Source organism: Hipposideros armiger, unplaced genomic scaffold, assembly GCF_001890085.2.
Source record: "Hipposideros armiger isolate ML-2016 unplaced genomic scaffold, ASM189008v1 scaffold_351, whole genome shotgun sequence".
Classification (NCBI taxonomy): domain Eukaryota; kingdom Metazoa; phylum Chordata; class Mammalia; order Chiroptera; family Hipposideridae; genus Hipposideros; species Hipposideros armiger.
This window is the reverse complement of record NW_017731701.1, coordinates 1,732,981-1,753,385: the sequence shown is the minus strand read 5'-3', so window position 1 is coordinate 1,753,385 and position 20,405 is coordinate 1,732,981. Positions and strand designations below refer to the sequence as shown.

At 39.4% G+C, this 20,405-nt stretch overlaps 1 protein-coding gene across 3 annotated transcripts; it reads right to left on the bottom strand.

The window, feature by feature from the left end:
• On the bottom strand, positions 1–19,607 carry HMGCS1 (3-hydroxy-3-methylglutaryl-CoA synthase 1). 3 transcript variants are annotated; one of them, XM_019661535.1, is made up of 11 exons: positions 19,455–19,607; positions 14,499–14,557; positions 7,846–8,303; positions 7,405–7,530; positions 6,701–6,865; positions 5,399–5,564; positions 4,406–4,576; positions 3,852–3,958; positions 2,887–3,012; positions 2,497–2,660; positions 1–1,783 (listed from the first exon to the last, which is right to left on the bottom strand). In XM_019661535.1, the coding sequence occupies exons 3-11, from the start codon at positions 8,291–8,293 to the stop codon at positions 1,694–1,696; spliced, it is 1,563 nt and encodes a 520-aa protein (XP_019517080.1). In that variant the 5' UTR covers positions 8,294–8,303; positions 14,499–14,557; positions 19,455–19,607; the 3' UTR covers positions 1–1,693. The 3 variants fall into 3 exon arrangements, with proteins under 3 accessions (XP_019517080.1, XP_019517082.1, XP_019517083.1); XM_019661537.1 differs by lacking the exon at positions 19,455–19,607 and adding an exon at positions 19,233–19,251; XM_019661538.1 differs by lacking the exon at positions 14,499–14,557.
• Between the last annotated feature and the right edge of the window lie 798 nt (positions 19,608–20,405).

Genomic DNA, 20,405 nt, shown 5'->3' with positions numbered 1-20,405 from the left:
TCTGAAATATTTCTCGAAAACTTTATTCAAAGTTATTCACCTCACTGTTAATAAAGTGTACAGTTAATTTTCTGTGCCAGCATTATTAGGCCTGCCCATTGCCGGCAATGGACTTTGAGAAAACCCATTTCCTGACACTCAAAAGTTAAATTACTCTTTTCAAAACATACCGAACTCCCAATACTTGCAAAAGTATTACATGCACCGTTTCCCCATCGATCTTTTAATCTGAATTTACATTATTAAGCTACATCAGTGGATGTTAAAATGAAGTCATTTTAACAAATTATGACTGTACAAATCAAAATACCACTGGTTAACATTAGACAAGAGTATATTACAAATACTACATTACATGTTACCTTGCAATTTGAAATATTACATTTCATGTTTGTGTAACTTTATTTTGGATAACTGAAACTTCACAGAATTTAACAGCAAATAAAGTTTAAAAAAATTTAGTTCTGTACATTAGTTCCAACTATCTCTATTTTACAATCTATAAGGCTCATATCATAGTTCAGCACCAAAAAGATCTACAAAACTGTCTAACCAGTCATATTCATCCCGTGTGATAAGTTTTTTTTTAGGTGAATGTCTGAGAAAATGCTTTATAGATCCTAGTTCCAGATCTTGAAGTGGAATACTCGTTTTGGCCAGTCACACTATGTAAAAACTTGGGTTTTACCTTTTTAGTTTCATTAAACAGATTTTAAAAAGGAAAAGAATAATGACACCATGAATTTAGGTTGTCAGTCTTTTAGTTGAATTTATAACGCTGAAGCATCAGAAGTAACCTAATAATGCCTTGCCCCATCCTTCCTTTTTGTTTAAAATTTTTAAAAGGTAGCCAGAAAAATGTTTTATTTACTCTTCAAAATAAGGTACAAAGGACTGAAACAACAAACTTCCTCATACACGCATTCCAATAACGTCAATGTTGTTCAGCATAATCAACCTTGAACTGATTCAGAACAGAGCTAGAGCCACACGCATAGCTCCCAAATGTACCACGTTGCCTACACCAGCTGTCTGCCCAATGCTAGCATCTCTCTGTTCAGAGGTCATTACAATAGCTCATCACCGCTGGCCTGGACTTAAAGCAACATTCCAGTTTCCAAAACCAGTGTGACTGTCCTAACTCTCCTCTCTCTTCAGGATTTACAAATTTTAGAAAAAGAGCGTGTTTGTCTTGCAATTTTCAAACAGGGTTTGTTCATATCACTTTTAAGACCACATTCCCTAAACTAGAAACTTTTTTCAAAAACCACAGGTACTTTCAGTAATCTTGTTTATTCAAAGTATAAAATTCTCACGTGTTTAAAAAAAATTAAAATTGGACACTAGTACCTCTGCGTTTTTCTTCCAGAAGCACACGATTCATCATACCACATTTAAAAACTAAGCTTCATGCATACAAATGGCCAGAGAGGTATGAAGTTTTACCGAGCCCTTAACATCATCTGAGTACATTAAGCATTGGCTAGATCACAATAGGAAGCATATTAAGCAAATTGAGCAAAAAGACTTTCCCAAGGACACGATAGTTTTCCAGGCTCCATGTCAGTCACATAAAAATTTAAGCAACATGTAATCCTCTAAAATTGTCCCCAGACATCCCACTCCCAATCGTTCCCATACATAGCCCACCCACCCCAGCCCACACTGAAGTCTTGCACCCCACAGAAGTATCTTAATGCTCCCCGTTACTAATGACAGTTGCTTCCGGTTCTGCTGCTGTTGCAGGGAGTCTTGGCACTTTTTTAGCAGGACTTGGAATATGCTAAAATTAAAGGAAAGATGTTGTTGTCTCACATTTTTTGTTTTGTTTTTTTTTTACCTGATTTGTATAATAGCAAAAAGCAAGACAATGCATTCACCAAATTTGTGATAAGCAGATAAAATAAGTAACTTCAAGGTTATAAAATCCTTAATTTGAAGTCTGGCTATGTGATCCTGGTCACGTCTTTTAACTTCTTGTAGCCTCATCTCTAAAATGGGTATAGTGCCATTTACCTCAAGGTGGTTTTTATTAGGATTAAATTAGAAAATGTAAATACAGTACCTAGCATATAACAGGAATTCACAGCATAGCTGATTGTTAACCTCTTGACAATTTTGGAGATGGATTTGACAATGGCCCGAGAAGAGATGTGAGGACCTCAACGGCCTGTCCCTCTCAGCTCTCACCAAGACAGTACCACAAATGAGTCTTTTCTCTAGATTAGTCTTCCTTTAAGTTCTGGTACAATTTATAAAACCTAGCATTTACTGTGCACTTTTAAAATGCTAATAATTTAAGTGCAAACCACTTTATACAGCTGGAAAATGGCACAGCCAGAATCCAATCCCAGAGCCCTTGCTCTGAATTACTCTGCTTTATTGACATTCCTTTAAGTTGCTAAATCTCAGTTAGGTCCCCTAAGCCCTGAGACCTGGGGATGGAAATTTTAACCCTGTCAAAGCCCAAGACCAAACACAGTGAGCTTTACTCACCTCAGCTGCCGAGCTCGAATGCACAAGTCCTACTCCTTCATCCAATGTGTCATCATTTGGAGAGGGGCGCCGGGCGTAAGTTCTTCTGTGCTTTTCATCCACTCTAACTAAGTACCATGTTCCTTCAAGGAGTGAATCTATTGAACTCTGCGGAATATAGTTGGCTAAAGGAAAGACAGAGAATATGAAAAATTAGTTATGACATACAACTTATCTGGTAATAAAACTAAAAAAGTTGCATATTTCCCTATAATTTTCACCAACATCAGATTAGTACTGACTACAGCCTAGATATCTGGATATCCTTATACATAACATTTAACATTGTCATAACCCTCCAATATACTTTTGGGTGTATATTTATGCATATTAACAGTTTAATATTTTTACCCAAGTGATGAGTATCTTCTCTGAGCTTCATATTTTCAGCAAAGACATCTGGGGCCACACAAGTTCTTGAGTCAAGCCTTGATTTAAGATCACATAAACTTGCTGTTATTTTATCAAGAGCAGACCCTAAAATAATAAATAATTCCAACATTAAAAGACTAAAAATAGCTTAAACAAAATGTTGCCAAATGGAAAAAAACAACCTTTTTTTTTTTTTTAACTACTGCCTATTGTTTTGTTAAAGGATAAGATGATATCTACGTAACAGCTTCCTATGACCTGAGTAGACATTTGTTTAATGTCAGCCAGTAGACAAGTTCGGAAATAGGTGAGATTTAAAACTATAAATAACATTGTCTGTAGTCGATCCATGAAACAATTCTAATGTAATGCCAAGTCTGCCATCAGTTTTTCTCAATGTTTTTGCTCCTTCCAGCTCAGGGAAGACACAGAAGTTTCCTTAAATATAGCCAAGACCCTAAAGTTGTAAAAATTAGATAACTTAGATATGAGAGAATAAGAAATGATTTGATATTATTCACTCATGTGATTGGATTCAATCATTAGAGCAAAAACTCAAAAGCTGCCTGCATTAAATAGATATGCTTCCCTTTCCTCTGACTACATATGCATAAAACATGAGATAAAATATAAAATAAAGCTACTTGCCAAAAAAGGGAAAAACCAAAAGCACTGTGCCATAAAAATATTTAAGCTGATTAAGTTTCTTCTGACTTGGAAGGAAGGAAAGAAGATATCCTGACGCAGACATAATCCTACCCCTTCCCCGGTCAAGGAAGATCTTCAGCGTAGAGAGTAAAAAATCTGGCTATGTTCAAAGAAGTAATAAAGACTAAAATGTCATAATGATCTATGGGGCAGATTCAAGTGCTGGCTTGAGAAACTTGCAGAATCAACCTTACCAGTTGGTTCTCAATACTCTTGTTCAAAGACTCAGTGCTTACCTGGTGTGGCATCTTGTGTAACTTTAAGGGAGTAGAGGGTGGCAGCCAAACCAGAACCATAAGAGAACACTCCAATCCTCTTTCCTGCGAGCTGCTGAGGTGAGTACCTGTATAGGGGGAAAAGTTATTAGGAAGTTTAACTGATCTAAAAACTACTACAATGTGTAGGAAGCTAGGAGTCGGAATAAAAATCCATCCTATAGCCTTAGGGACCTAACCTAAAGCTTTACCATTACAATAAGCAGACCGAAACAACCATTTTCATCTTTTACATAAAATAAGTTACTTTGTCAGCCAGGGATTTATGGTTCAACTGTAGGTCAAGAATAATAAAGCCATAAGAACAATAGCCAGAAAAGCCAGTGTAAAATTAAATACTCCGGAATTACTGCAGCTTCACCCCATGTATCCTTCAATTCAATGGACAATTGGCTAGAGAGCCTGGAAATAAAATATTCTGTGACCTGCCACCAACATACCTGGCACCAAAGTTGGTCTTAGAATTCTAACATTCCCCAAATGAAGGGAGTTAAATAGCTGAAATTTATACTTACTGTGCTAGAAGAGAAGCAAGCGAACCATACACTGATGATGTGTACATATTTCCATTTTGATTTGATACAAGCAAGGAGGTCTTTGTTTTCTGATTAAAGAGTTCAAAACTAGCCTTCATAAATGCCTTTTCCACATCTCTATCAAAGTAGGTATCTTCTAATTTAATATCCCTGAAAGATTTGTAAAAAAGATGGTTTTACAGTGTTCAAAGACTATATTTTTATTATATTAGATAGCATACCCAGTTAGTATTCTAATCTGCAAGTGTGTTTCTGTATGATTCTGTTTTTCCATTTGTTAAAGCCAAGTAGCAGCATGACAACTGCTATGGAAGATTTAACAGTTGTACACAGTCCTTTTTCTCAAAAATTTTTATAATAAAATTAAAACAACTTAATTCTAATGGGTTACTAAAGCTTCACTGTCACCAAACAGAATATACTACTATTTTAAGTCCATAGTAATGTCTATTTAGTTAGAAGAGTCATTATATTACAGGAGCCAAGTCTTAAAAGTTTAGTAGAATTTTATCAGATGGAGAAAGGACACAGGCAAGGAGAAAGAGAATGGGTTTAACAGCCATAGCATGCTAGGAAGCCTTTACAGGGGGGATAGTGTAAGAAATATGCAAGTAGACTTTGATAGTGGCAGTGTGCAGGGTGGATATGGGCACAGGGGCTAGAGAGAGGCAGGGAGAAGACTTAAGAGGCTGTTGTAAATATAGGCAGTTGTGGGGCTATATTATCATAGTGACAATGGAAAAGAAGCCAAAAGGAGGAAATCAGAAAATCTGAGTACAAATGACTCGAGAATCCACGTAGCCATCATTTCTCTGGGACTCAGTTTCTTCATCGATGACATAAATGGGTTAGATAGACTACGTGACTTCTAAGATCCTTCTGACTCTAAAATTTTCAGGACAGTATAAATAACAGTTTAACACATAAAAAATGTTCTCATGTAGAAGGAAAAAAAATCATAACAACTCTTACCCAAAGGCTTCTAGGCCACTATAGATACTATTTTTGTCCCTGTTTTGGTCATTAAGGAAGTCATTCAGCAACATCCGGGCTAGAGATTTTTGAACCAGTTTACAATAGGGTGAGTGGAAGATCATGAAGCCAAAATCATTCAAGGTAAAATCTTTATCATTTCCCTCTGAAAAGGAAATCCAGAGAAATTATTAAATTCATATAAGTCACTAACTTTTGAAGTCTGATTTTAGAACAGGGCTGGGATGGCTTTATATCTTTCAATAGCAAACAAATATACACTGTATAATAAAATAACTTAGTGGTTTAAAATGCACATCAAAAAGACATCCACAGATAGAACAATACATATTACTGTTTTTCAAACTTAAAAGTCATAACCCATTAGTGGATTATGTCATCAATTTAGTGGATCAAGGCCAGTATTTTTTTAATCTTAAAAAATTAAGAGTATTTTTTTTAATGAAATAGAAAAGAGTAGAAAATAGCAAACTGCATAACTTGCAGCATGGATAAGTAACTTTATAAAACTTTTGTTTGTGTTTAGCATGCACAAACAATGTAAAATGTATTTCTTACTGTGGGTCCTAATAAAGTTAGAAAAATCACTGTTTGTTAAATACATGCTGTTAAATAGTAAGACATTTTATATGCTGCCAAGGATGCTTCTTATCCAGAGCCACTAGATTTCTGAATATCTGTTATTGAATATTATTTTTAATCCTCTCTCATAACCTCTATAAAGCAAGGCTGGACTATAGAAAAAGCACACTTCATATAATACTATGTGTTTTAATAGCATGAATTCAAATATTGTCCTTTTCAGCAGCACAAGAACTTTTTCACAGTTAAGGATGGAGATTAATGATGACACTAAAAAAGCAAGTGTGAATTCATAGGTCAAATGCAAACAGAGTATAGAGGGAGGGGGTTCATACTTCAGTAATTTATTTTCGCTAGTTTTCTGTGGATCACAGTTGCAAACTAAAACCTTGTGAAAATACTTCTCACAAAAGATGAACAAAATTCAAGTTACTTTCTTTTACCCTACTTCTGATTTTCTTATTGGGGGTAAATCGACCTACGTATTTTTGCAGAGATATATCTCATTTCCAAAGCTTACCTCTCTTCCTAAATTACACATTCCCAGAAACTATGGGGAAATAGCTATTTGGTGGGTGAGGAAGAAATGGTTAAAGGACACTAATGAAGGACGCCCATGAAGCAGTTTCTCAGTGAAGACACCTAGCACATCACACCACCTCAATAGATACCAGGCCAAGGAAAATGGATAACACCCACCTTTCTGCCACTGGGCACGGATCTTTCTGCGGTAGACAGAATAGCAGCGGTCTAATGCACTGAGGTAGCACTGTATGGAGAATTTTCCATCTACTATAGGATATTCGGAAAGCATATCAGGCTTGTAAAAGTCATAGGCATGTTGCATATGTGTGCCACGAAGTCCTATTGGAACCAAAAAGGAAGATGTCCATGTATTTCTGATGCTTGATGTTTGTATGTCAGTAAGCATATTGCATTATCTGGGGCCTTCCTTAACTATCTAGTCAGCTCCTGCCACGTGCAGTGTTAAGAATCACAAGGCAAAGCCAATACGTAACTGAAACAACATGTAACCTTATCCATAGACAGGCTAAGACTCCTTTGATACACAACACTTTCATGCAGGATTCATAAATCTAACTGGGATATCACAATCGCTTAACTGAACTGGAAACAAATTTGCCACTTACTGTGTTGACTATGGGCAAGTTACCCCATTAAATTATTACCCCACTTAAACCCATTTTACTTCTCAATAAAATAGGATGACATCACTTACACCATACAATTGCTATAAAGAGTAAATATAACACATATAAAGCATTTAGCAGATAGTTCCTGCATTAAATGACCACTCAGTAAGTACTAGATTCTATTTTCAAATTTCTCAGCATATTGTGCTAATTTAAAAAACAAAACAAACAAAAAACTTCCCCACTCACCTCGTTCAAAGATTAAAGGAGCATTTGGCCCGATTAGCAAAGCAACGGCTCCAACTCCACCTGTAGGCCTAGCATTTCCTGTGGCATATACAGCAATATCTCCTGCAACTACCAGGGCATACCGTCCTGAAAAACATTTTTTGTTAGTACATACAGTGATCAACACTATAAATACCATACGTGCAAACTGAAATGTTATCTTTCCCCCAGAATATGCTTTTCCCATATTTGGTAAAGAAAAAAAGGTCTCATTAAATTTTAGTAATTTTATCCAACACAATAAACAAGTCATAATTCAGATTAGTTAAAAGTCATAGCTATCTTCCTGAATATATTCAAACAAGCCTAACCGGTAAAAGTTTGCACATGGCATTAATTAAAAGGTCGTTTTGGCTTATTCATCTGTAAAGAGTTTCTTTGGAGTAGAGGCATGTAACATACCATCCCAAGAGCTAGACTCAATCCAGTTAACAGCATTGAAAACAGCCGCTGTGCCTCCATAGCATGCATTAGTTGTGTCTATTCCTTCTATATCTGTGTTCCCAGACTCCTCAAAGAGCTGCATCAAATTAGTCTTCACTGACTTTGATTTGTCGATGATTGTCTCCGTTCCAACTTCTAGCCGCCCAATGCAATCATACGAAAGGCTGTTCCTCTCCATAAGATTCTGAACCACAGTCATGCAGAGAGAGTTGATGTCTTCTCTATCTGTGCAGAAGCCCATCTTGGCCTGGCCCAAGCCAACAGTATACTTTCCAGCATCTACACCATCATATTTTTCCAACTCTGCTTGATCAACATATTGAGAAGGAATATAGATCTCAAGTGCAACAATTCCCACATCTTTTGGCCAGCAGGCTTCTGCATTCAAAGGAAGTGACCCAGGCATGGTGAAAGAGCTTTAGAAAAAAAAAAACAGAAAAAACAGTTTCAGGTTATAAATTGCAGATTGTCAAGTTCAAGCTTGAAAAATTGACATTAAGAGTTCAACTATCACCTGAAATACTAGTTGTTTCTAAATTTAGCATATTTTACTTAGGGCAGTCATTTTAAATATGTGGAAGTAGCAATTATAGTATGAACAAATACTATTATTTAAAATTATCATCTTTCAGGGGCCTGCCAAGTGGCTCAGTTGGTTAAGAGATTGCTCAAGAGTGCGAGCTCTGAGCAACAGGGTCGCCGGTTCAATACCCAGCCCGAGCTGAGCTGCCACTGAGCTGCCAACAGGTGGCAGGATGGCTCAGCTAAACAAACAAACAAATAATCTTCTTTCAGAAAGGCTTGCACTGCATTCAAAACTAGATATCTTTAGATTTAAAACATGATTAGAAGAAAATTCAAATAAGATTCTTCCATGTTGTAAAGAACTATAACATAAAATAAAATGACAATTTGGTAATATGGCCCACAAATTAGAATTCAAGTAGCTGATCTATTCCTGGCCACCGAAAAAAGTTTAAATAAGTCATTCATTCATTCATCATAGATATAATGATTATTCAGCTATTGACTTTATAAGACTTTAAAAATTATTAGATGAGGGCCAGCCGAGTGGCACACTGGTTGAGTTGGCTTGGGACGCCAGCTCTGAGGAGCAGGGCCCGGGTTCAGATCCCACATGTGAGCCAGTGACGCTGCGCCCTCTACAGCTAAGATGGTGATCAACAGCTTGACCTGGAGCTGGGCTGCTGTGAGTCGTCGGCGTAGGCTGCAGCCCCTGCTGCAGTGAGCTACTGTGAGTGGCTGGCAGCTGCCATGAGCGACTGCCTCACCTGGGAAGAGCACAATGATAACACCAACATGGGCCAGTGAAGTGACATCCTCCACAGCTAGACTGAAGAACAAAAAGGACAGCAACTTGTCTGTTCCCCTCCCCCAATTCCCCAATAAAATCTTTAAAAAATAAAATAAAAAAAAAATAAAAATTAGATCAAACAATACTGCATTCTTTACTGACCTAAACAATCCCAGTGAATAGAAAAGCCATACTATAGAAGTCTACCAAGCCAATCTATATAGCCCCTGATATTATGATCCAAAGAACCCCCTCACCCAGAACCCAAATGATTAAAATTTTAAGTTAAAGGTAAGTTCCAGGCCCATCACAGGGTCAAATGCCAATATTCTATCTTTCTATAGCTAGTGTATAGGTGACAAATGATCATAAAGCCACAAGATATCACTTAGGTTCTAAATCAAGGGAAAAAACTGATTTAAATTTGAAAACTGGTAATCCACATATTTGTGTAACAATGAACTCTTAGATAACATCTCTTAAAACCACCCCTTCTTTTTTAAAAAGGGCACTAAAAAGTTGGACACACTGTAAAGACTTTCGGTTATGTCTAGATTTATTTACCAATAGTAAAAAAAAAAAAAATTGCTAGCCACTCAAGAGCATTGCTATGTGCCTATGGGCAAGTCACATAACCTATTAGAGCCTCAATTTCTTTATAGAGGTTGTATTAATCAGAAAAATAGGAAGTGTTCTAGATATTTCAAACAGAAGGAATTTAATACAGGCAAATAGTTACAAACTTGTTGGAGGGGCTACAGGAGAAAAGGAGGGACATGGCTATTCAGAATCCATGAGCTCACATTCCTACTGAAGCTGTTGAGCTACAACCTAGAGGCCCACACTCCCAATGCTGCAGCTGCTGCCCCTGACCAAAAAAAAAAAAAAAAGATGGCTACTTCTTCCCACCTTCTCATCTCACTTGATTACTTCCAGAACCCAGCTGGCATAGGAGTCAGAAAAATGTAGTTGTCGGGCTTTGAAGAGTAGTCCAGTCCCTGATCTTTAGAGAAAGAATTCTTTCCATATCTAAACTTATACAACTCAATTTCCTTTTTAGGTACCACGTAATGGGTTGGTGCTGCTTAAGTGGCAGAATTTCAGCTCTGCATTGACATAAAGGTTTTGGCTTTGAAAGTTAACCTGGGTTAAACTGGTTCACTAACCTTCTATAGCATTTGCCAACTCACCAATAATTTGACTCCTGAAAATGAAAAGTCAAATTCTGTATTTATGTCATTTGTCCTCTGCCATTCTGCAAACTCTGGAATAGTATTAGGTATAATGAAATTACAGACTACTGTTACAGTGAGTCAATTTTTGAAATCTTGAGAGACTACGTAAAGTAGAAAGGCTGTCCCTAAACCATGAAATCTACCCTTAGCCCACAGGTCATCAAATAATGTGTGTATTAAAGCCTAACAAATAAGCACCTCGAAATATAATCATGCAATCTAAGTCAAAGGTCTTAAGGGATACCTGTTGAATCTTCCTTCTAAATACTAGAATCTTATTCTTTTTTTTTTTTTAATTCATCTGAACAATGGCATGTTACATGCCAACCATTTGGGGTATATTCAGTAGATGAACTCTGCCCTCTCAAATACTCAGTCTTATGGGATAGTAAGGTACAAATGGATAATAAGAAACAACAGAGAGTCACACCATGTTTTGGAGAGCTACCTAATCCAGCCTGGTGGCAGGCGAAGGAAAGAGAAGAAAGGCTTCTTGGTACCTGGTGCCTGACTTGAGTCTTATAAAGAGGAGCAAGCAGTGGAACTCTGCAGAAGCAAGTAGTGGAGGAACATTTTCAACAGGGTAGACAAGTAAACAAAGGCACACACACTACCAAGAACTATAAAAAGTTTTACTACTATACTGAAGTAAAATGTGAGACCACGTGTGTAGATCAAGTAGATGACAGGTCAGGAGACCTAGATATGGCTCAGATTATAAAGGTTCTGGTATGCTGATGTTAGGAAGCTTCAACTTTATCACAAAGACAAGAAGAAGCCATTAGAGAGTTCAAAGCAGGAATAACACGGTCATATTTTAGTGTGGAGATGAGTGCTTTCCCAATTTTAAAATCAAGTTAGTGGATAACAAACAATTTTTGAATGCTGTGTAGAGAATGGATTTGACTTTAGGAAGCTGATACAGCAGTCCAGATAAGACACAGATCATGAACTAGAGCAATTACTGCACGAGGGGTGAAAGACAGCTTCAAAAAAACATGGGAGCAAAGAACTGGCAGAAACTGTGACTGACTAGGCATTAGGAAAGGAAGGAAATGTTTAGGATGACTCCCAGCCTCAACTGTTTTGATTCGACAGGCTTGCCATTAGATACACTAAGTGAAGACAGAAGTAACCTCTCCATTTTGTCCTGCGTCTTTTCCTTCTCCCATGTAAACCCATGAATTTTATAATCTAAACTTTGCTACACCAAAGTTGAAATGAAGACATAAAGGGACTATCTAATGCCACCAGATTGTAAGTTTATAGTAAAATAAAAATAAGATTAAGTCTTCTGCATAGTCCACAGAAAAGAGCTCTCTACAACTAGTGTTTTAAAACAAAGACCGGTCCATGTACTTAGAAGAGGAACCCCTCCTATATGCTACCTTCTAAGTCACCAAAGCAGAGGCAGTAGGATTAACCACCTTCCCAGCCTTTCCCACAAGATTACCCTTCAGATTCTTTTCAACTCTTTAAACTGCTCTAAACATGCTGAGTATTGTAATTTTCCCTGCCTGATCCAACTGCTTGCAATGCTTTTGGAAATAAAATGGACAAGTATATATAATTTTCTGAAGGTATAAACAAGTTTATAAAAATCCATAATGCCAGGCTTTAATTCCAGAATGAATCCATATGTACCATGTTTACAATGATTGACTAGCTCTGATTAATTCTTATATTGTGGCACTTACAAAATAAGGTGTTATTCTTAAACCTCCTAGAGGTTAAATAAATGACCTGTTTTATTTGCGGAAGAAAAGGTACCTTAACTAAAATAACCCACACATACCAAACTGAATCATGACCCTGAACTAGGTATGGAAAAAATTTTTAACTCAGTCAATACTGCTCATTCTCATGGCTGTTTTCATTACACTCTCTTGGTAAAAAGCCATCTAATGTGAAATATTTAGCTTCTGGTTGAAATTGAGGAAGAGTTAGATTAGAAGGGAAAGAGGAAAATGAATACAGGGAAGTAATTGCTTCCATGGCATTTCAAACAACAAAAGGTTGATATAGTTTCGGGTTTGTAATTTTTATTTTTAAACATCCTATTAAGTATATGCTTTTATGTTGTCCTCTCCAATACTCTCTGAAGTAGGCTGGATACAAATTATAAAAAGAAAGAAAAATAAAAATAAAAAGGCCAGCTAAAGATCTGAGATGTCCTCATTATGGTGTTAACCTCAGAGAGAATGGGGTATTGTGGTTAGTTCACTATTCTAAATATCACAGAAGTTTCTAAATAGAATACAGTTTAAAAATGTGACAGTTTAAAAACTTAGCTGCATATCTTTTTATTCTTTTACTGATAAAAAGGTACTTCATTATTTTTCAGAGCATTGTATTAACAATAAAAAATGTCTAAGCAGGACAATGGGAATTCTGTATTTATAATAAAATATGTAAATTTTCTTTTTAAATTTCATCTTTAAAAAGGAGGGAAAAGGTACACTTTTACCACAGAACTCTATAACCTTCCAAAGCTCTCTTCCAACAAGAAAGCACCAACAGAAGACTCAAGTCTGTTCTAAAGTGAAGGTTCACCCCCTCTGGTGGACAAAGGGGGCCCAAGTCCTATTTCCTAGGAGGACACAAAAGGGACCACCAATATGATCCTCTGAGAATCTTGAGAGTACGTGAATGAAGGGAACTGGAAAAGGCAGGGAGAGGTGGGAAGGCAGGGAAAGAACTGAGGGTGCAGATCCAAGGGAATCCCTGATCTAGCTCCTCAATGGCTGGTTAAGGGAGGGACTTAGGCATCGATCCCAGGGAGTATGAAGCCAGCCTCTTAAGGAAGCTTTCTGCCTTCACTCTGTCCCCTGCCCTAGGATAATCTCTCCAAAATGCTTATCTCACCTTTGTCAAGATGCTATTTAAAAATGTTCCAAGTTTCTTCTCTATTATTTAGGGTTAGCCTCTTTGTACTAGACAAGGAGCTTCCAAAGAGCAAGAATTGTGTCTTGCTCATCTCTGTGTCCCTGGTACCCAGCCCAGTACTTGGCAATATGGTAGAAGCTGAATGTTGAATGAATGAAATCCTACTAGCTTTTTAATCTCAAATCTCTAACAACTGTAGGATATCATAATACTGAAGCACAACCCACCCCCCACCCCAAAACGCATAATCCTAAGAGAGGAGCTCCACGGCAATACAAGAAAGCAATGGCTGCAAATAGATTATTGGGTCAAACAAATTTGCAATCACTGTACAATCTTACCTAATCATAAACATCCATCCATAGCCCACATATGCTATCTTTCAAGGCTGTAATTTAACAAGCACTATTGGCATACTTGCTTACCTGTGATTGTTTCTGATTAAGTAGTTTTCGTGGTTATATTTTATTATCTAGATTTTTTTTCTCTTATGAGTGAACACTAATTTTTAAAATTAGCCCTAGATTTTAACCATTCATCTAAAAAACACAAACTTAGACAGTCTCCTGAAGCATTATAGCATTAACTAATATTTAAAGATAAGGTATAACATTGTAAAGGGTTTTAAGAATGCATGGGGCATACAAATTGTTATTTGCCCTACGATAAAAATTAAATTCCGGGGCCGGCCGAGTGGCGCATTGGTTAAGAGCTGGCTTGGGACGCCAGAGGGCCCCGGTTCGGATCCCACATATGAGGGCCAGTGACACTGCCCTCTACAGCTAAGATGCTGAACAACAGCTCAACCTGGAGCTGGGCTGCTGTGAGTCGCCTGCGACGGCATAGGCTGCAGCCCCTGTGGCAGTGGGTTGCCATGGGCTACCGTGTGTAACCAGCAGCCAGCGTGAGCGGCCAGCAGCCGCAGTGAGCAGCCGTCCAGAAGCCGGCAACTGATCTGCCTCCCCCGGGGAAGAGCGCAATGATGGTGCCAACTTGGGCCAGTGAAGCAACATCCTCCACAACTAGACTGAAGAACAAAACGACAGCAATGTGTCTGTTCCCCTTCCCCCAATTCCCCAATAAAAATCTTTAAAAAAAAAATTAAAAAAAAATTAAATTCCCCCTATCATTAGAGAGGCACACTTTCCTTTTAAAAGCATGACAGGATGCCATACCTGTGTGAGGGATAAAGAACTTCAGTCTCCAGGTCTGTCACTGTTTCCTCCTTCAGGCACTAGGAATTTCAAATAAGAACTTTTTTTAAAGTCATAAATTACCACACAATTCCAATAATAACTCCAAAGTGAGTTAAAATATACATTTCCTTGTCAAAGTACATTATATAGAACACAATTTGACTTTGCTTAGAAAAAAATGGTACTTAAAGCTTATAAAACTTTCCCCCCCTTATTTTATTAGCTCTTACAGTGGTAGGTTCAGTCCTGGTAATGAGCTGACATAAGTTCATATTCAGGCTTTAAACTAAGTGTGATGCTGGAAGAGTTGTAGTCATCTTTACTAAATTTGGGTTTTAAAGAATTGGGGGAAAGAAATATAAACAAGTTGTATTGGGCTAACACATTTCTGGAGTAATGAGACACATTCAAGAGCTTTCTCTGCACTCAGGAGCCTGTGGCTTCTAACAATAATTTGTGCCTCTCTGAGCCTCAATTTCCTCATCTGTAAAATGGAGTTAATATCTGCCCTCCTGGCTCATTGTGAAGGATTGTTGAGAAGATAAAATATGTGAGTGACGCTTTACAACAAAGCACCAACACTGACTACTATCCTAGTTCTTATTTTTCAACTAAAACACCCATCTTTCTAGCAAGAACTAATTATCTTCATTTATTTAACCTTATGCTCCTGTTTTCAACTTGGCCACCTTCACCTTCCCCAACCTTTTAGAGTGATATTCCCATTAGTGCTTATATTAAAAAGATAAGCATTTGATATATCAAGACAAAGGAACATCAAGCATCGTCATTATTTAATTTACGTGGAAATAAAATGGGAAGGTGACTCTGGAGCATTTTCTTTAATCCATCTGTTTTGTAGGATTGTTACTTGAGACAACAGTTCCTATGTTTAACACAGTTTCCTTTGCTCTCTAATTATGGGCCAATTTGTATCTTCCCAGAGACTAAATTCAGATGCTATTTAGTAAAGCTTTCTTTCTTCTATATCATTCAATCATTTAAGAGGTCTTTACAGATTTAGTTCCTTTTACTTCATTAAGTTCACCCTCATCCCCCCCCAAATAAATAAATCCTGAGTTTTATTGGAAAAGATAAAACTACTACATTCTAAAACAACCTCTTTGATTAAAGTATTATATTGCGTTGTCGGATAAGTTATGATGCATTTTTGTAACAAAAAACAGAAAAAAGACGTCATGACTTTTCCGACAACCCAATATATATATATATATATTTAGAGAAAATAACCTATTTTTGTTCTTTATGACCTCAAATTATGCTTTTTGTCTCAAATCATCTGCAAATTGAACCGACCACAGGGACCAGTTCTCACTGGCGGTGGTGGGTATCATTTCCTTTCCATGTGGAGGCTATTAAATATAATAGTAATAGTTCTTGCTGAAGCTATGAATGTATATGCATTTAACACAGTTTATGCCAAGAAAATTTTCCCCTGAATTGCCAATATTCCCTCTTTCAATTTTGATTATTTAAATTGGGGAGGAAAGTTGGGGGGCAAGGGAAGAAAGAGAGGGGGGAAGAGAAAAGAGAAGGGGGTGAGGAAGAGAGAAAAACGGGGAAAAGAGGTACTAGAGCAAAGTAGAAAGAAACAGAAGGGAAAACAGATTTACAGAGGACTGCTGTGCTACCTAAGCTCTCAGGAAAAACCCCTGGTGAACAAATGGAGGCAGGGAATGCCACTGTGGGGAAAAATCAGAAAGGGATTCGACTTTCCATTCTCTTTTGCAATTGCTAGAAGGGTTCTCTATTCTGACTAACACACCACTGCCAAAGTCTCAAATATGTCATCAGCTTATTTCTATCAGGTGTTTTCTGAGCAAGTGCTAGAGGGAAGCATAGGTCAGGAAGCAGCAGTTCATGAATCATAAGCACTGGGCAAGTTACCACAGAGCATGTCTGGAGGCTCCTGAGATACACATAGACAGGCATTTCCGGTTAGGCAAAGATTAAAACTGAAGCATGAATAGACTGCCTAGGGCCAACCAGGTTCATGCAATGATGTTTTCTTCTGAGGTTTAGTCAGTGTTCTGAATTTCTCCTGCTGGCTTCCTCCTTAGCCTTCATTCAAACAGGTGGTCGGAGGAAGTTCATTCAGTACACATTTTGGTACATGATAAACTACATGATGATCTTTCTCACTATTATAGGAAAGAAATCCAGGAAATTGAGAATAAGCTGCCTTTCCTCCTTTGGAGTAAGCAAGCAAAACTACTGTTAACAAAGTCTTGCCTACGCCTGTACACTCCTAGTTTTCTAAGTATAAAACACAGACATCCCTGCCTCACCCCAGGGTTACTGGTCTACTTATCAGAGATTCTACTCGGGTCTTAAGGCCCTGTTCTAAGCTACCTCTTCCAGGAAGGTTTCCTAGAGTTTTCCAATCAGGGCCTTGCACTCCTAAAACATGCATGGTATTCACACCGAAGTCTTCATATTCTGCTCTCAGTAGAATACTAATTATGGGCAGTCTTCCTATCCACACTGGGTTCCTAGATTCCTCTTGGGAGAGGGGCTGTATTTTGATTCTTTTGAAACTCCTTTGAGACCTTGAGTTAAAGGGCATTCAATTGCCTTTTGGGGGCAAATCTTATAGATTCAAGTACCTGTTGCAGCCCTCATTAGTAAGTTCTCTTAGATATCACTTTTAAGATAATTGCAGCACCAAATAGTGTCCAGAAAATTGGCTTTCTGCTGCTATTGTTCAAAACGAATGGTAGGTCGCAATCGTTCCCAGATCCTAACCTGAAAAATGTACGGATTCGAAATGGAATCAGAAGAGAACATTTGTTGGTCTTACAATGATTCCCACATGCGCACAACCCCAGCCATAAACCCTGAAAAGATGAAGACTGTGAGCTTGAAGGAATGATTACCTTCTCTTCTGTTCTAACTATACTCAGTTGACAGACAGCAACTGAGCATCACCACATGCAAGCATCAGGGTGCAGCACATTAAGAATTGAGTCCTACCACCCTTGCATTAGATTGGGTAACATTTTTTTCAACCTTCTAAAATGAAACTAAATAGAGATTCTGATATATGGCCCAGCAAGCTCCTCCGTCCACAACCCAATTGCATCTCCGCACATTCAGTCCCACTGGATTATGATTTTTTAAATTCTAGGATACCCAGGAAACACATGTTATATCAATATCAGGGTTTTGCATTTCTTATTAGAAAAGCTATCTAAAATCTCCATAAAAAATTCTCAAAATCACTCCGTTAAGAGAAACAAGATGTAAAAGGATGCTGGAGGAATATTTAAGTAAACAAGATCAAAAGGAAGGCCCAGAATTAGCTTAACAGATGACGTGGCCTTCTATGGCCCCAAACATAGCATCCATTTAACTCTCCCCATCGGAAATACCTTTTGAGAACTGGGGTTAATGAGTAAAATAGAATTGACTGAACTAAACTAGAAATGACAAAAGGGGCCAACTTACAAACTTAGAAGAGAGAAACCTACAAAGGTTAGACACAAAGAATGTCTTTCTCCTCTCCCACAAGATATGGTATTCCTGCTCTCCTTATCTATACAAAAATAACTGAAATTTTAAAATTAAAGTTTCTGTAAAAGAACGAACACAAACTGCTTAGATGACTCAAGCTACAAAGAGCCATTTGGCACAGATACATGTTAAGGACCTTCACTCTGTCTTCTAAAAGAATCTATGCAATAAAAGTCCACACCCTATCTCAGAAGGAAATATCTGCTGACTATGTGAGCACTTCCATTTGTCTTAATTTTGTCATTTATCTTGCCACTGCTTTTCATGATTCATCGCTGAAATAGAGCAAATGTTACTTAGCAGCAGCAGAACACATCATCCCACTGCAGCAGATTGGCAAAAGCATCAGCAGGCAGGAAGAGCTGCAGCAGAGGTGAGCACTGAAAGAAGCCTGTGATATCCTAAGACCAAACAGCATGACAAGCAGGGGCAACCTCACATTATCTTTTGTCCAAATCCCTCCTCCAGGGTGAGTCAGAGCAATCCTTTTTCTACCACTGATCAAGGCAGGGCACACCTTTTCAAAGACTCCATACACTAGGCTTTGACATGTCTTTGGCTTAACCCAAAACCTCTTGTGTGTGAAGGCCCTGTGGGTATCGGCCCATTACATCATCCTATCAGGTCAGGCTGGTCCTGAAGCTATCAGCAGGAGGGAGGCACAGGTGTTCCTGACACTGAGGAACCCTATTTTTTTAAACCGGCATAAAAAATATGGAGGTGGTTAGGTGGGAGGCAGGAATCTCTGATACGTGAAGCAAACACACCGAAGCAATCAAGGGCACAAGTACTCAGCCAGGTTAAATCACGGTTGTGATGCTTTCTTGCACCTGAGCTACAGAAGAAAAGTTATGTTACCCACTTTCCTTCCTCCCATTAACTCACTATGTTTGGCGGCAGGAGGACACACCCACTGCCAACCTACAACCTAAGGGTGATCTTTCCCATCCTTCGGCGTCCACCTTTTACCCAAGGCTCCGGAAACGCCCTAGCAGCCCAGCTCCTTTCTTTCTCATGCCCTCCTGATGCCCCCACCAGCCCCCCTTCTCAGGCGGCCACGGCCACTTTTCTGGCACCTCCAGCTCCTGGCTGACTATGTCACTAGAACCCTAGCCTTCAACGCCTTTCGCCTTCTCCCCTCTGCAACTCGCCAGCCCACACCAGTGTCCCCGGCCCCACCTCAGATTCGCTGCGGTGGTTTCCAGGTCCCTGGCAGGGGAGGCCCCGCACGGCCCCGACTCAACGCGCCCCATCCTCCGGGGCCAGATCCACGCCTCCGCCCTGACCCGGACAGAGCCCGAGCTCCTTCGGGCCTAGTCAAGGGCACCGCCTCCGCCCGGCCCTCACCCCACCCGCAACCCCTCAGCAGTTCAGCTCTGGTCCTTTGCGCAGGGAACTCACCCAAAGGTGACCGAGAGGTGGTCAAGGAAACACAGTGAACCTCGAAAGCGCAGTACGCGGCGCCTCCTCTCCGCCAACAGCTTTATACCGCTCACCCACCCAACTCCGGCACCGCCGGGAGTCGGTGGGAGACGGGTCAATGGCTCCAGCAGCCAATCGTGGCCCGCAGAGTAGCCCGGCAGTGCCCGCCCCCCAGCCCAGCTTCTACCAATCGGAAGGAAAGTAGAGGCGGGCACTCGCTATAGTTTTCCTTCGTGGCTGGAAGGGCGGGTGGAAGGGCGGGGGAAGGGGCGGGGACAAAATCGAAGGGCCGAGGAAATGGGGTGAGAGAGTGACGTCAGGTGGCCCGAGAGCCGGCCTGCCAATGACAGAGCGGCGCGAGACGGCGAGAGCCAACGGGAGCGGAGTGAGAGGTTCTCCGACCAATTGGAGCCGAGTGAGGGGACGTGGGGGCCAATGGGGCCTCCGCGTCCCACCACTGGGGAGAGGTGGTAAAGTGTGGGAGGCAAGTTGGTTCCAGCTTGAGAGTCTGAGGTTGCCTAGCAACCAGAGCTAGGCTTCTCCTGTAAGATTTCTGAAATACTTGCTTTGAATTCAATCTTAACGTTTTCTGGGTTCCAGAGCAGGTATGTGAGCCAGCATTTCAAGTTGTAACAGAATACGTCACCCAGAATTTGTAAATCAGTAAATATTCTAAATACCCGATTTGTAAATACCCGACATTGTCACCTGTATTCAAAACTACTTTGATTTCTTTTTAAAGAGACTGCTATGGGACAATTCTTCCTAACTAAAGCTAAGACAAGGTAGTTTGGGGTTAGACACCAGGGAGGAGAAAAAGGGCTTTGCCTGAACAGGGAAGTTGATCCCGTTCTAGGCTTTTTGCTAGCCCATGCACTCTGAGGGAAGGGGCTCCATCCAACCCGTTTCCCACTGTATCTTCTGAGCTTG